Raw genomic sequence first — 15,763 nt, forward strand, 5'->3', positions numbered from 1 at the left:
CTCAAGATTTTGTTGTCATTTCTTTAGGAAGATTCACAGAGGACGTGCTCTACTACAATAGGGATATAAACCCAGGAAAAAAACAGGAGCTGTGCTGCAAGCCCGAGAACAGCTAGAAAGGTGAGAGCCGATGAGACGTCTCCAAGAAAATAGTGAAACTGATGCACAGTCTGGAACACATGGATGCACTGGAACACACGGAGAGGTACTTTCTACTCCTCACGGAGTGTGAACGTAAGTAAGTGACAGGTCCATCGTCAAGTAGTGCGACAGAAAACTCCAGAAATTTATTATCTTCAGGAAAACAAAAAGTACTACAAGAAAGGTAAAATAATCAGATTGTACACTATGGCTTGAATGTGAATTATCTTTACACACCTGTACCCATCAGTAGTGATCTGTATTTAGAAACTGTATTAGGAGGATATGTGTGAAGGGTATACAGGGGTTTAAGAAAACTATACTTCTCCATTGATTTATTTTGGAGTAATATCTAAAACTGAAAAAATGGAGACATGGCTATGCAAACCCATTATTTTGAATATGAAAGTAATTACCACAAAGGAACAGCACATAGCTGAAAGTGTCCACAGCCAGGGAGTAGGAATTGGGTTGAAGGACAGGGAGCAAAGGACGATGATTTTTTAGAAGCCTTATGGAAGTGACTTTAAATTATAACCATGTATATAACATTGATTAAAAAAAATATTCATGGGAAGAAAGTACATTTCAAGGACTCCATTTTTTAAATTACTCATAAACTGGGGCTGGGTGGCTTAGTTGGTTAAACATCCGACTTCAGCTCAGGTCATGATCTCACAGTTTGTGAGTTCGAGCCCCGCGTTGGACTCTGTGCTGACAGCTCAGAGCCTGGAGCCTGCTTTGGATTCTGTGTCTCCCTCTCTCTCTGCCCCTCCCCTGCTCACACTCTGTCTCTGTCTCAAAAACAAACATTAAAAATTTTTTTTTTAAATTACTCATAAAAAGAGTCAAATTATACCTTAATATTAAATGGAAATAATTTAGGTGAGGTAACAGTTCTGAGGATGGAGATTTTATATATATATACACATATATATGTGTGTGTGTGTATATATATATATGTGTGTATATATATAAAATTAAATATATTTATGTGATGTTAAATATTATGCTTAAAATTTTATGTTTAAAAATGTTAAAATTAAATATTAACATACATAAACATACATTTATATTTAACATTATGTATATCTTTACTATTTAGCATAACCCATACTAGGTCTGTAATTCTGAATCAGAGATGCCTGCCTATTGGTTTTTAACTATAGCTTGATGTATTCTAATACCTAGACACTCTACTTGACTTGAATTTCCTGAAAGTTATGAGAAAAACTGCAATGAAATTTTAGAATAAGTCCTTAAAATATCAGTCTGAGGGGACACTTACATTGGACATAAAGAGTAGATGCACAACTTGGTTTCTATAACTTGTGCTGCATAAGAAAGAAATACTTTAGTCTTTCTTGATTTTAAGTGCAGGAACAGAGATGCTTGAATAAAAGCCACTGTTGAAACATTAATATGGTGATGGGCATATTGTTAATCAAGTTGATACATGTATATTTAGTGGTTCTCCTTTACAGGCATAAAATAAACATATGTGGACCCTAAAGAGAGATGTGAGAGGCTAAAATTTTAATTGAGGTCAATCCTATGTTAATCAAGCCCAAATAAATAATTAAAAAGGCATGCACATGAACATAAAATTTAAAAGAGAAAAAAAGTTTAAAATGTTCTTTAACTTAAATAAAACTCTAGAATTATGCTGTCCAATATAGTAGCCACATGAGCACTTGAAGTGTGGCTAGTCTGAAGTGAGATGTACTATAGTTGGAAGACATGGTACACAGAAAAATGTGTAAAATATCTGAATATTTTTTCATACTGAGTGCATGCTGAGACGATGACATTTTTATACAGTGTTAAAGTACACTATTAAAATACATTTTGGGGCTTCTGGGTGGCTCAGTTGGTTAAGCATCCAACTTAGGCTCAGGTCATAGGTCATGATGTCATGGTTCATGAGTTCCAGCCGCACGTTGGGCTCTCTGCTCTCAGCAAGGGTCCGGCTTTGGATCCTCTGTCCGCCCCCACTCTCTGCCCCTCCCCTGATTATGCTCTCTCTTAAAAATAAATAAACATTAAAAAAATAAATTTCATCTGTTTGTTACTTTTTTAGTGTGGCTACTAGAATATTTAAAATTACATATATGTCTCATTAAATTATATATTGGACATTATATTACAGAACAGACATTATATTGCCAGAACAATTATGACAAGAGAAACTTCATGATTTTTAAGTTATCAACACTAACTTAATTATCAACCCTAACCCTAACGTCCTCAACTCTTAGTTCCCAACTTCCTTTCAAACTACAAAGAACCTAGCTTTTTGACCCTAGTTCTGAACCCAACAGTTGACTGAAAACTATATCCAGAGGGAGGGCTTTACTTCTAGAATGGCTTCTTAAATTAGATTCACTGATTTTGGGGTCCATTAACTATCAATATATTTTATTTTTCAACATAACAGAAACATGTATCTGAATCTGAAGATCAAATATACATTACTTAAACAATTTAGGGGTGCCTGAGTGGCTCAGTCTGTTAAGTGTCTGACTTTGGCTCAGGTTATGATCTCAAGGCTCCTAAGTTCAAGCCCCATGTTGGGCTCTGTCTGTGCTGATAGCCTGCTTTAGATTCTGTCTTTGTCTTTCTCTGCCCCTCCCTCACTCATGCTTGCTCACTCTCTCAAAAATAAACATTAAAAAAAAATTTTTTTTAATGTAGGATAAAGATATTAAAAACCATGTTTGATCATTTTAATCCTGAAATTATAGTTTTTTAAAGTTATGGGGGGTTTATATGATATCTATAGGGAGATAACATATCTTTGCAAATAGATGCACAAAAGTTACAGAAACTACAAAAATGAACATCTCCTGGAATAATTATGTAGATTCCCACCATGAACACAATTCATATAGAACCCATGAGTAACACTAAGTATTAATTCTTTCAACAATATTTAGGAGCAGCTATAATGTGCCAGGCACTCTATTAGATAGGGGGATGGATGAATTAGCAAACAAAATCAGATGGGATTCTTGCCCTTTTGGAGCTTATGTTTTTTGGTTTTTTTTTAAACGTTTATTTATTTTTGAGACAGAGAGAGACAGAGCATGAACGGGGGAAGGTGAGAGAGAGAGGGAGGCACAGAATCGGAAGCAGGCTCCAGGCTCTGAGCCATCAGCCCAGAGCCCGACGCGGGGCTCGAACTCACGGACCGTGAGATCGTGACCTGAGCCGAAGTCGGACGCTTAACCGACTGAGCCACCCAGGCGCCCCTGGAGCTTATGTTTTAATAGAGACAAAGAAACATTATGCAAATAAAAACAAAAACCTAATGATGTGATGGGTGCTGTGAAGAAGGGCTTATGGTACAGCAACATCGTACGATTAGGGGCATGTGATCTGGTTTGGAGAGTAAGAGTTCGTTGCCCTATGGAAGAGCTGAAGGAGGAGAAGTTGAAAAGGGAAGGGTCTCTATGTAGAGACATGGGTGGGGAGATTATGCAGCACCTCTCAAGGCCATGGGAAGGCACTGGGAAGCTACTGAAGGATTTTAAACAAAAAAGGTGCATTTGATTGATTACTTCTAATTTTGAAAAGACTGACTCCTTGGGCTACAGCGTAGGACATGATGGTGTCTTGGATGGTGGGGGGAAAGACAAAGAGAAACAAAGGGACATAAAAGCCAAAAGTAACAGGTCTGGGCCATGAACTGGACATGTGGAGGACCTGTGGGGAATGTCAGAGCTGACTGCAAGGTTTTAAGCTTCCATGTGTCAGTGTTACTCACTAAACCGGCAGAGAGCTGAGGAGAGGTCTGGGATGAAGACAGGCCAGGGGACTGGGATATGTCCGGAGAGTGAGCTCAGAAGTATGGAGCACTGCTGATGGGTTAATTAAGACAGCAAGTGGTCATATCAAACATGACCATTGGGTTTCATGACAGGAGGTAACGAGATGCTTAGATGGAGGGGCGGGGGGAAAATCCACACCGAGGTGGCGTAAGGCATGAGTGGGAAGTGAGAAAACAGGGACAGTGAACATAGAGTGCTCTTTCAAGAAAAGCTGGCTGTGAAGGGAAAAAGGGCTGGAGCTGGAGAGGTACTAAGGGGGGCTATCAATAGAGAGAGGCTGTTTTTTGTTTTTTGATTTTTAAATGGCAAGGGAAATTTAAACTTGTTTTAAAAACCTGTGTAAAAGATGTGGTTAAGGGGAAAAGACAAGACAAAATAAATGAACAGGATGAAGTTTTTAAGAAGGTAGAAGGTGGAGGCGGGGTGGGGGGGGGGCGCCTGGGTGGCTCAGTCGGGTAAGCATCTGACTTCAGCTCAGGTCATGATCTCACAGTTTGTGAGTTTGAGTCCCTCAAAGGGGCTCTGTGTGGATAGCTCAGAGCCTGGAGCCTGCTTCAGATTCTGTGCCTCCCTCTCTCTCTGCCCCACCCCTGCTTGCACTCTGTCTCTCTCTGCTCTCAAAAATGAACAAACGTTAAAATTTAAAAACAAAACAAACAAACCACAGAAGGTAGAAGGGGATGCAGAGGTCCAAAGACTGGTTTGTCATATGCCGGAGAGGGAACTTACTACTGAAAAGGAAAGAACAAAAAGAAAACGGGTACCCTCTTTCACTTTGCTATTTCTGAGCTTTTTTTTTTTTTTTTTCTTCAAAGGAAAAGAAGGAAGCCTAAAGAAACAGGATGTTTTTAAGGCTTTTCAATTTGTACCATCCACAATTAAGGTGAAAAAATTAACTTTATACCATATGTTTGGTTTGAGATTTTGAAAATTAGATCCAACTCAGTAAAAGAATAAAGGCACAGATTAACTTTACATACATTAAGTGTCAATTTTGTTTAAACTTCAGTGTTCACTCTGAGAATATAGGGCTGTTTCTCGTGGCCTGGAACAACTGCTGTGTAAGACACGCCCAGGACATCTGCTGGGAACTTACCATCGTTCGATGTGCAGAGATGAAAATGTCCGTGAAGCTGCTTCTCGAGTTAATAATTTGAAGCCACACTGTGTGTCTCTGATCCCTTTGACACAAAGGAACCACACCAGAAAGTGGAACCCATACATGAGCAGAGTACGGAAGTAAGAACGCTAAAACAAAGACAAAATATAAATGACTTTTCCATTAATCTGTAGAGGACAATTGAAAACACCTGGCTGTAGACAACTGCATTTTAATATTTAATTGACTGGGTAGATCTTACGTATGAACACCATTGTTCTGTTGGCTTCACTGGCAAAATATATTATATTAGAGCAGGGGACTGGTACCAGGGGAGCAGTTACTCATTTCCCACAGGTTTGAGAGGAATCAGACAAGAAGAATCACAGTACCTGTGAGGGGTCAGGGCTTTAATCTACCAGAAGTACACCACAGAAGTTTTGGGCTGATGAACCAGCATCTGGTTCATCTATAGATTTTGTGCCTGTTTGCCCCAAATAGATTTCAGTTTCAAAAAAGGTGACAGTTACTGGAGATTCTTGGAAAAACAAAACACTATGGTTTAAACCTAAAGTTCTGTGCTTAGTTAATGAGAATACTGATAGAAAAAGTACAGCAGAGTATCTGTCAAAAAGTCACAGACTAAGGAGTCTGAAACAACAGTCTCTTCAATTAGGTATGGCAGACATCTGATAAATATACTTTTAACAATTAAGTTTTTTAATGCTTTGGATATCAAACCTAAGTGGTCTGTAATCCTATCTGACTATTCACTATTATTAGTAATTACTTTTATTAATAATAGTAACACAACATAATATGCCATTATACATTAAACACTGCAAACATTAAAACATAAGATAAATAGGTCATTAATTATCATATTCAAGACTTTCATGTTTAAAAGTTTTCTCAAATGTAATAGATCCATGGAATGATACACAATATATACACACTAGCAACCTACTAAGAATCTATGTAGAACATTTAATATTTCATACTATTTTAGTGTTTCCCTTCCTCCTTTTGGCTTTTGCTTTTTATAACTGTAATCTGTAGTGTCATTCTTCATTTACGTGGCTTTTTCTATTATTATCAAACAGGACTATGACGGACCAGTGATAACACAACAAAGTACAGAAAGCCAGTGACCTGAGCAGACTGATTATTTGAATCCTGGCTACATTAATGATTAGGGTGGCCTTGAGCACATTACTTCAACTCTCTATCCCACTTTCCTCTTTTATCAAATGGGAACGAAAATGCCCACCTCACAAAGTTACTGTAAAGATTAAATGAGATAAGATTAAAGCCTTTAGCCAAGTGTTTGGCACAGACAGTAACAGGAACTCAATAAATGTTTTTAATAAAGGAAGAAAGCTTGGGAGCTCACTTTACATCCTAACTGCAGTTTCATTTGTGTATTAAACAGGGCAGGAAGGGAAAAAGAATAAAACACTTATCTATAAGGTATGTGAAACATTTTTTTAAGTGTGTGTGTGTGTGTCTGTGTGTACGTACTTCTCTGTGTTTTTATTATATTTCACATTACAAAGGAAAAAAAAAGTGAAATAACACAGTGGAACAAAATAGCTGCTGTGCAAATAACTGAAAATGATTAGTCTCCATTCTTTCTACATTAGATAAAATTTTAGAACTCTCTAGAAATAAAAAGTGAAAAGAGTACTAAAGCAAATTGGAAAGAGCATAAGAGCAGCTCACAGAAAAGGACACAAGAGAGCCCTCTGAACATATAAAACAATGGTCATTCTCATTAGCAACCAATAAAACCAAATTTTAACCATAGCGTGATACCATGTTATACCCATCCAACTGGCAAGCGTTAAAAGGAATCATAGCATTAAATCTTTCGTTAGGATGTGGAGCAATGGGATTATTCCGCTAACGGAAATATAAATCAGTTACCACTTTGGAGCAGTTTTGCAAAATGTTTGTCAACTGTAAAACAAACTTTTTGGAAGGATCTGTCACTTCTCATTTATCACCTAGAATCATTAGTTATGTTCTGATGTAAACAGGTCTTACCTCTCTAAGCAGATAGGGCAGAAACCTCATCTTAAAATACTTGGGTAATCTCATAACAGCTTGCTCAGAGCCTTTCACATAAAATATTTCCAATAAATACTGGTTGACTGATTAAACCTCCAAAAGAGCACTTATGCTTACAAAAGGAACAAATAGAAACTGAAAGTTAGAAAAATTAAAATCACAAGGTAAAAAAAAAAAAAAAAAATAATAATGCCTATAAACTATTTTCCTTGAATGATCTTGAATGTGATTTAGGTGAACTTACTGGTTACCAAATGGAAATATTCATGGCCACTCTTGCTTGGATGTTAATAGAACATTTTTGTTTGTTTAAGGATAATGGTCATTTTTAAAAAACCAGAAACACATGGACTTCATATGAAGAACTTATTTGATTCCTAACATACAAACAAGAGGATCTCCCTTTAATTTTTATTTTAACTTTGCAAAATATCTTACAATTTATAAGACATCTAAAAATATATTATGCAACGGACTTAGTTACATAAAACTAACAGTCATAGAATAACATTATACGAACTTCTGAAATAGACATTTAAAAATATGAAGGAAAAAGACATTCACTACTTCATTATTAACAATATTCTCTCTAATGCTGATGAAATGTAAACAAGGAATTCAGGTGGAATTTAAAGCTGACTGGTACTTTTATTATCTTAAAATAAGTTCAAAGAAGTCCCAAGATGTAAGCCAAGACTCTTTGAAGAAATTCTAAGGACATCAAATAAACACCAATGGATTCTATTTTGAATCTTTTAAAAATAATAAATGCAAGAATACCCAGACAATATAAACATCCTGTTATAACTGTTACACAGAACATATGGGCATATGAACACACTCTCTCTTGCCTTCACTAGCTTCTTAATTACTCTCTTGCTTCCTATTTTTCCAAATCTTTTTTCCTTTACCAAATACATTATCCTTTCTACTTTTCTACATTTTTTAAAAAGGAAAAAAATAAACATAAAATCATTAATTTAATATCAGCCTGGTCTCATTAAGTGTTTTTGTTTATACAGATAATTTTTACATAAACAATTATGCAATATTTATAACATTGTACTCTTTTTTCTTCATATAACCTAATATTTTGGATATTTTCTCATATTATTATATAGCCTGCATGATCATCTGTTTTATTGGCTGCATATTTCATCCAGGAAAATATCTGTATTTTCTATTGTTGGAATTTAGCATTTTATCATTTCTTTTTTGTTTTTAGATATCAAGTATTAGGTTTTATTTTTTATTTTTTCTATTTTAGGGAAAGAGAGAAAGAGGTGGAGAAGGGCAGAGGGAGAAAGAGAGAGAGACAGAGAGAGAGAGAGAGAGAGAGAGAGAGAGAGAATCCTAAGCAGGTTCTACACTCAGCATGGAACCTGAGATGGGACTTGATCCCACAACCTTGGAATCATGTCCTGAGTAAAGATCAAGAATCAAATGCTCAACCAACTGAACCACCCAGGCATCCCTATAGTTTCTATTATTTTATAATTATAAAATTATAAAATTTATATAAGTATAAAATTACAAATAATGTAAACATCTTAGACATATACTCTTCCTCTTCTTATCCCCTGTGCATCAGTAAATTGATGAAGCTAGACTAGCTAATCTCTAAGCAATCTTTCAATTTTAAATTTCTAGGAGTATGATAACCTCGATGGTTAACAGATTACCCTTTTTAAAACCAGTGAGTGTCCACAGAGACACGGAACACTGGATTAGATACTGAAGATATTAAAATAATTTATTTCTTAGGAAGAGTCTAGGTTTCCATACCTGAACATAATTCTTAAGAGGTTCTATGACCCTGCCATCAGTATATCTTGAAAAAAAAATTTCTTTGTGTGTTATTTCAGAATCAGTGAGGGAGGGAAAGGTTTAACCTTTTATTCCACTGGTTCTCAAACTCTGGGTGTAAGCGTGGCCTGGGAAATTGTTAAAAATGCAGATTCCTGGTTCATTTCTATAGTCTTATTCAGTGTGCCTGGGAATGGCCTAGAAATACACATGTTTAAAACCAAAGAAAAAAACCTCCCCAGATAATTTTGACCTTGGATTGAAAAATACTGCTTTATTCTTGATCTATTTGGCGACTCCAGTAGATGAACCATAAAGAATATAATGGACAATTACTGGGCTTGATACACTGGGCCCACATTTTTAAGTGAATAATTAAAATAATTTTAAAAATTAAAAAAGAATTTAAAATTGCACAGAATAAATTCCTTATTATTTTTTCCTCCCAAGTTATTCCAACTTTTGTAGCCCAATAATACAAATTACAAAATGAAGAATTTAAAGTCTTTAGTGAGGGCAGTCACAACTTGTTAAATTTTAAGATATAGTGCTTTTTTAAGAGGAATAAAGTTAAAAAAAAAAAGGAAAAAAACAAACTTTAAATGCACTTAAATGTGCCATTAAAAGAAAAACTAAAGGTAAGCTGAATGGTTCAGAACTGTATCATTTAGAAAAGTTTGCCTTATATCAGAACTGAATGGGGACTCCTGTGTCTTAAAAAGAAAAAAAAAAAAAAAAAATAAGCTGCTTGCATCCTAAGTCAAAGTGAAGTTTACATCCTTTTTTGTAAACTCACTGAAAAAAATAATCAATTCCTAAATGTGTTAATCTTTCACACAGTAAAAAATTATTTTCTTTCCCTTTGAAAAGAAATTCATTTTTATGAAATCAAACATGAAAGCTTGCTTTTTGCTAATGAGTATGAAAAAAAGAAAAACAAAATCTGATCCAGGCCAGTTAGTAAAGCCTCACCTGAGCAATTGATTCTTTTTCCAAGTGAGCTCGAGATCCACATGCAATAGCCATTTGGTCCTGAGGAAAAAGCAGTAAAATGATTTGTCAGTATTTGAATATTATATTTGAATATCAATAATCAAATGTGTATTACGCTAAGCGAAATAAGTGAAGAGAAAGACATATACCATATGATTTCACTCATGTGGAATTTAAGAAACAAAACAGATGAACAAATGGGAAGGGGGGAAAAAAGAGACAGGGAAACAAACCACAAGAGACTCTTAACGACAGAGAACAAACTGAGGGTTGATGGAGGGAGGTGGTGGGAGATGTGCTAGATGGGTACTAAGGAGACACTTGTGATGAGCACTGGGTATTGTATGTAAGTGATGAATCGTTGAATTCTACCCCTTAAGCCAATATTGCACTGTATGTTAACTAATTAAAATGTAAACAAAAATTTTTAAAAATAAATATTAATAAAAACATTTATTTTCAATCCAAGTATCTCATTTTTTAGACACTGATTTTTTTTTTAAGTCACATTAAATATCTTCAAAGGTTTACTAAGGTATTCAGGATATGTACAGCTTCAAGAAGCCTGATTATACTTACTAAGAGGCCAATATTCAGGGCTACATATCAGGGGCATGTACAACTTGAAAATTCATATTTTTAAATGATTTTTCTGATTAAAAACACTGTATCAACATAGTTAGAGGGAAAAATAGTGGTATTAGAAAGAAAAGGGTATTTCCAGATGGTATGATTATACCTATATAATCATTACTTTCTGGAAAATCCAAGATTATCAACTACTATAGTAAAAACTACTACAAACATTAAGGGAATTAAAAAAGTGGAACAAAATGAATATATATCATACTTTAGTCTTCATATGTACAAACAATAATCAGAAAATATAATGGAAGACAGTATTTGTAAAGTCAAGAAAGGAAAATCTAGAAATAAACTTTACAAAAACATAGCAATATCTAAATAAAGAAAACATGTATATGGTACCAAGGGAAACAAAAGAATCCAACACATAGAAGGGCATAGCATGATCATGGATGAGAACATGTATCAAAAATCAATTCTCCCTAAAATTAATCTTTAAATTTAGTACCATACTGATAGAAATATCAAAATAATTTTCCAATGAACCAGACAAGCTAATTTTTAGAGTTATTATTGAAAAATAAAGAACCAAAAGAACCAGGAAAATTCTAAGAATGAGGAATGACTAGCCTTAGAGGATTTAATATACATTATAAAGCTATAATAATTAAAACTACAGTACTAGAAAATGAATAGATGAGTCCATGAACCAGAAAGGAAAAGCCAGAAACACACACACCACACAAATATGGATATTTAGAATATGACAAAGATGATGTTTTTAAGCAGTGGGCAAAAACTGAATTGATAAATGCTGTGGGACATCTGGGTAGCCACTTGGAAACCAAATTAAGTTGAACCTGGGCCTCATACTGAAAAGTAGGATATATTTCAGATATATTAAAGATTTAAGTGTAAAATATCAGGAATAATGAAAAAACTTTTTTAATGTTTATTTATTTTTGAGATAGAGAGAGAGAGAGAGAATGACTGGGGGAGGGACAGAAAGAGAGGAAGACACAGAATCTGAAGCAGGCTCCAGGCTCTGTACTGTCAGCACAGAGCCCAATGTGGGGCTTGAACCCACAAACTGTGAGATCATGACCTGAGCTGAAGTCGGACACTCAACCGACTGAGCCACCCAGGCGGCCCAGGAATAATTTTTAAAATGACCTCAAGGAAAACATTAAGTACACAAAATCTAGAAGAAAAGATAGATCAATTTGACAACAATTTTTTTAAAAAACTGTGTAGAGAGAGGGGCGCCTGGGTGGCTCAGTTGGTTAAGCATCCGACTCTTGATTTCAGCTCAGGCCATGATCTCATGGTTTATGAGATCAATCTCTGCGTTGGGCTCTGTGCTGACAGCACAGAGCCTGCTGGGGATTCTCTCTCTCTCCCTCTCTCTCTGCCCCTCCCCTCGTCTTAAAATGAACTTAATTCTTTTTTTAAATTTTAACAAAAATCTAAGCATTTTCAAAATTAAAAGACAAATATATTGGGGGAAATATTGGTAATTTATATTACAGACAAAAGGATTACTTCCAAAATGCTAAAGTACTCCTACAAACTATTATAAAAGTACCCAACTCAGTTGGAAAAGCGGCAAAGTCTATGAACAGACTGTCCATAAAAGAGGAAGTGAAAACTGCTCTTAAACAATTGAAAACATCCCACACTTAAGAGCAAGGTGAACAGTGTTTACTATATGGTGCCTACACACTCTACAGGCAGCAATGTGACAAATGATCAAAACTACAAATATACATATAATCTGACCCACCAATTCCACCACCAGGAATTTTCCTGTAAATAAACTTGTATATGTGGGAAAGGACTTTCATTCAGGGTTAATCATTTCAGTATTGCTTCTAGCAGCAAAGCAATCCTGTAGGTCTATCCAAAGGCATTAGTTATGATAATTGTGCAAGCATGAGGAAGCACTCTGCTATATAAATGTGGCTCAGTCTCCAAGGTACATCATTAAGTGGAAACAACAGAATAGTAATAGTGTTACAATCTGCATTTTTATTTTTTTATTTTTATTTTTTTTTCTTTTCAACGTTTTTGTTTATTTTTTTGGGACAGAGAGAGACAGAGCATGAACGGGGGAGGGGCAGAGAGAGAGGGAGACACAGAATCGGAAACAGGCTCCAGGCTCCGAGCCATCAGCCCAGAGCCTGACGCGGGGCTCGAACTCACGGACCGCGAGATCGTGACCTGGCTGAAGTCGGACGCTTAACCGACTGCGCCACCCAGGCGCCCCTGCATTTTTAAATAAAGAATACTTATAGCATCTTCCAGATGGATATGCAAGAAGTAAATAATACTGGTTACTTCTGAGAGTAACTAAGTGACTAAGCTGAGCAATGAAGCGTGGGCCTCCTTTCACTGTTTTCTTCTTATACCATTTGACCTTTAAACCATTCACCAAAATAAACAAAAAAGTGCATATTGAAAAAAAAAATTTGTCAAGCACGTAAACTTACACATAGTAAAACTTTATTATAAAGGGAAAAGTCATGTATAATCTCACTACCTAAAAGCAGCCACTGATAGTATTTCATACATTTCCTTGTATTCTTTTTTTCTCTGCATTTAAAACCATAGCTGAAATTCACCTATATGTCATGTTCTTTTCCATTTAAAATAATCCAAAAATTTCTTATGTTCAAGTTCACTGTTTTGCATAAAAGTAGAGAGAATTGGAAAATGAAGCCCTCATGTACCTACAACATGGTTCAACAATTATCAATACATTACAAAAAATTAAAAAAAAAAAAACAAACGAATACATGGCCAACCTTGCTTCTTCTACAGCCCCTCATCACTACCCCACTCAACAAATTGGCTGATATTTCTTTTACCTGTGGGTTCCTCCTACTTTTTTTTTTCTTATACTTATTTGTTGAAGAAACTATGTAACTTGTCTTGTAGACTTACCCAGGTTTTGGATTTTGTTGATTGTATCCACACTGGTGACATTTATCATGTTCCTCTGTTCCCAGTGTTCCCTGTAAACTGGTTGTTTGGGTTAGAAGCTTGATAAGATTCAAGTTTACTTTTCAAGAACTTATCATAGCAGTGTTGCATGTCCATCTTTCTTTTTTGTGTCAAGGGCAAGGGCAATATTATATTTCACCATAGAGATTTACCATATTTTCACTGTTTGTGCATGTGTTGACTATTTCTAATTTCATGTTTTTCAGAAAGGGGCTCAAAAGAACATCTTTGAATATAAAACTCTAATTGTATTTTGGATTTCCTTCTTTGGAAAAAGTCATACAAATAGAATACTAAGTTGAAAGTATGAATGTTTTAAATATATATGAGGGGCACCTGGGTGGCTCAGTCGGTTAAGCGGCCGACTTCAGCTCAGGTCATGATCTCACATCCGTGAGTTCAAGCCCCGCGTCGGGCTCTGTGCTGACAGCTCAGAGCCTGGAGCCTGCTTCAGATTCTGTGTCTCCCTCTCTCTGACCCTCTCCCGTTCATGCTCTGTCTCTCTCTGTCTCAAAAATAAACGTTAAAAAAAAAAAATTAAAAAAAAAATATATATGAGCCAAATTATTCTTTAAAAAGCTCTTTATATTCCCATTAAATGGGTATAATATTGATTACCTCATCCAATCCTTGCCAGTTCTAATTATTCTCATTTTAAATTTGCTAATTTTAAAAGGGAAAAATATAACCCTTTGTGATCTAATTTCCTTTTCTTTTTTTAAATTAAATGTTTATTGATTTGAAAGAGAGAGAGAGAGAGAGAGAGAGAGAGAGACAGGGAGGGAGTGGAGGAGGGGCAGAGAGAGTGGGAGAGAGAGAATTCCAAGCAGGCTCTGAGATGTCAGTGCAAAGCTCAATGCAGAGCTTGATCTTACAACTGCAAAGTCACACCCTGAGCCAATATCAATAATCAGATGCTTAACTGAATGAGCCACCCAGGCACCCCTAATTTCCTTTTTAATGAAAAGGTAAACTTTGGGAAATTTTACTGGCTATATTTGCTTTTGAAAATTATCTGTTATATATTTTGCCTACTATTTAGTAGTAGAAATAATTTCTTCCCTTCTTTTTCTGGCAGAGGTACTTTCCTCAGGAAGGGAGAGAAATGTTTTTATTTTATTTTTACTTACGTATGTATGTACGTGTGTATGTTTTAGAGAGAGCATGAGCAGGGGAGAGGGGTAGGAGAGAAAGAGAGCGAGCGAGAGAGAGAATCTTAAGCAGGCTCCATGCTTAGTGCAGAGCCTGACACAGGGCTCAATCTCACAACCCTGGGATCATGACCTGAGCCAAAATCAAGAGTCGGATGCCCAACTGACTGAGCCACCCAGGTAACCTGAGAATGCTTTTCTTAAAGAAGACCTATATAAAAAGTTCAAATAGTATATGGCAAATAAACTTCAACTTTAAATCCAAAAAGAACAGTAATGTTACCAAGCAATAGGAAAAAACAAAACAAAACAAACGGACCTCCTCCCACCTTTCAGAGACTAAATAGAATTAGAATGCCATTTAATTAAACAAAAACAAATAAAAACCAAAAGCTTTCATTTAAAATCTCCTAAAAGCTTTTAAGAGAATTTTGTTTATCTTCAGTTCTGGTGTGAGAACTGAATCCCTGGTACTAATGTCACTATCGCAAGGAATTTATCTAAACGGCTTTTAGAACAATTAATTATTCTTCAAGGAATAGAAACAAGGAAAAGATAGTCTTGTTTTAAAAACTGCTCATATTAGACAATGTATGTAAACATGGAGTCTCTTTATGCCTCTTTCAGAGTATCACTAATTTTCTTGTAGTATTGAAAAAAATGAATATTTCAGTCACTGAAATATTACAGCTAGCTTTTAAAAGTGGTAAATTGGTACCATATTGTCTTCTAGAAAGAAACGTTTAATCAGAACTCTGATACTTTTCCATTTAAGTATTTTCTCACAATTCACTGGGGAAAAGGAATAGACTAGAAGAATAGAATTGAAGAACTAGGTAGATCTAATTTATACTAACAATTATAAACAGTAACATTAGAATTAGCTCTGAGAATTAAGCATAAGGGCTAACGTTTATAATTAGAGATGATGGTTATTGAGGGCTCGACATAATGATAAACACTTGACACGCATTTTAAAACATTTTAATCATCACCTCAGGATTTATTCCTTTTTTTAAATTAAATGTTCATTTCTTTGAGAGAGAGAGAGAGAGAGAGAGAGAGAGAGAGAGAGAGAGAGAGAG

At 35.4% G+C, this 15,763-nt stretch overlaps 1 protein-coding gene across 1 annotated transcript in view; it reads right to left on the reverse strand.

Moving 5' to 3' along the window:
* Nucleotides 1-15,763, reverse strand: part of ALG5 (ALG5 dolichyl-phosphate beta-glucosyltransferase) — a 43,031-nt gene that overhangs the window by 6,042 nt on the left and 21,226 nt on the right. Inside the window, exons 7-8 of the mRNA XM_049646820.1 lie at nucleotides 9,919-9,978; nucleotides 5,068-5,219 (exon numbers count right to left, since the gene is read on the reverse strand). Coding sequence (XP_049502777.1) covers nucleotides 5,068-5,219; nucleotides 9,919-9,978 — 212 coding nt within the window. The remainder of the gene's footprint in view (nucleotides 1-5,067; nucleotides 5,220-9,918; nucleotides 9,979-15,763) is intronic.

Source organism: Panthera uncia (assembly GCF_023721935.1).
Source record: "Panthera uncia isolate 11264 chromosome A1 unlocalized genomic scaffold, Puncia_PCG_1.0 HiC_scaffold_16, whole genome shotgun sequence".
Taxonomy (NCBI): Eukaryota; Metazoa; Chordata; class Mammalia; order Carnivora; family Felidae; genus Panthera; species Panthera uncia.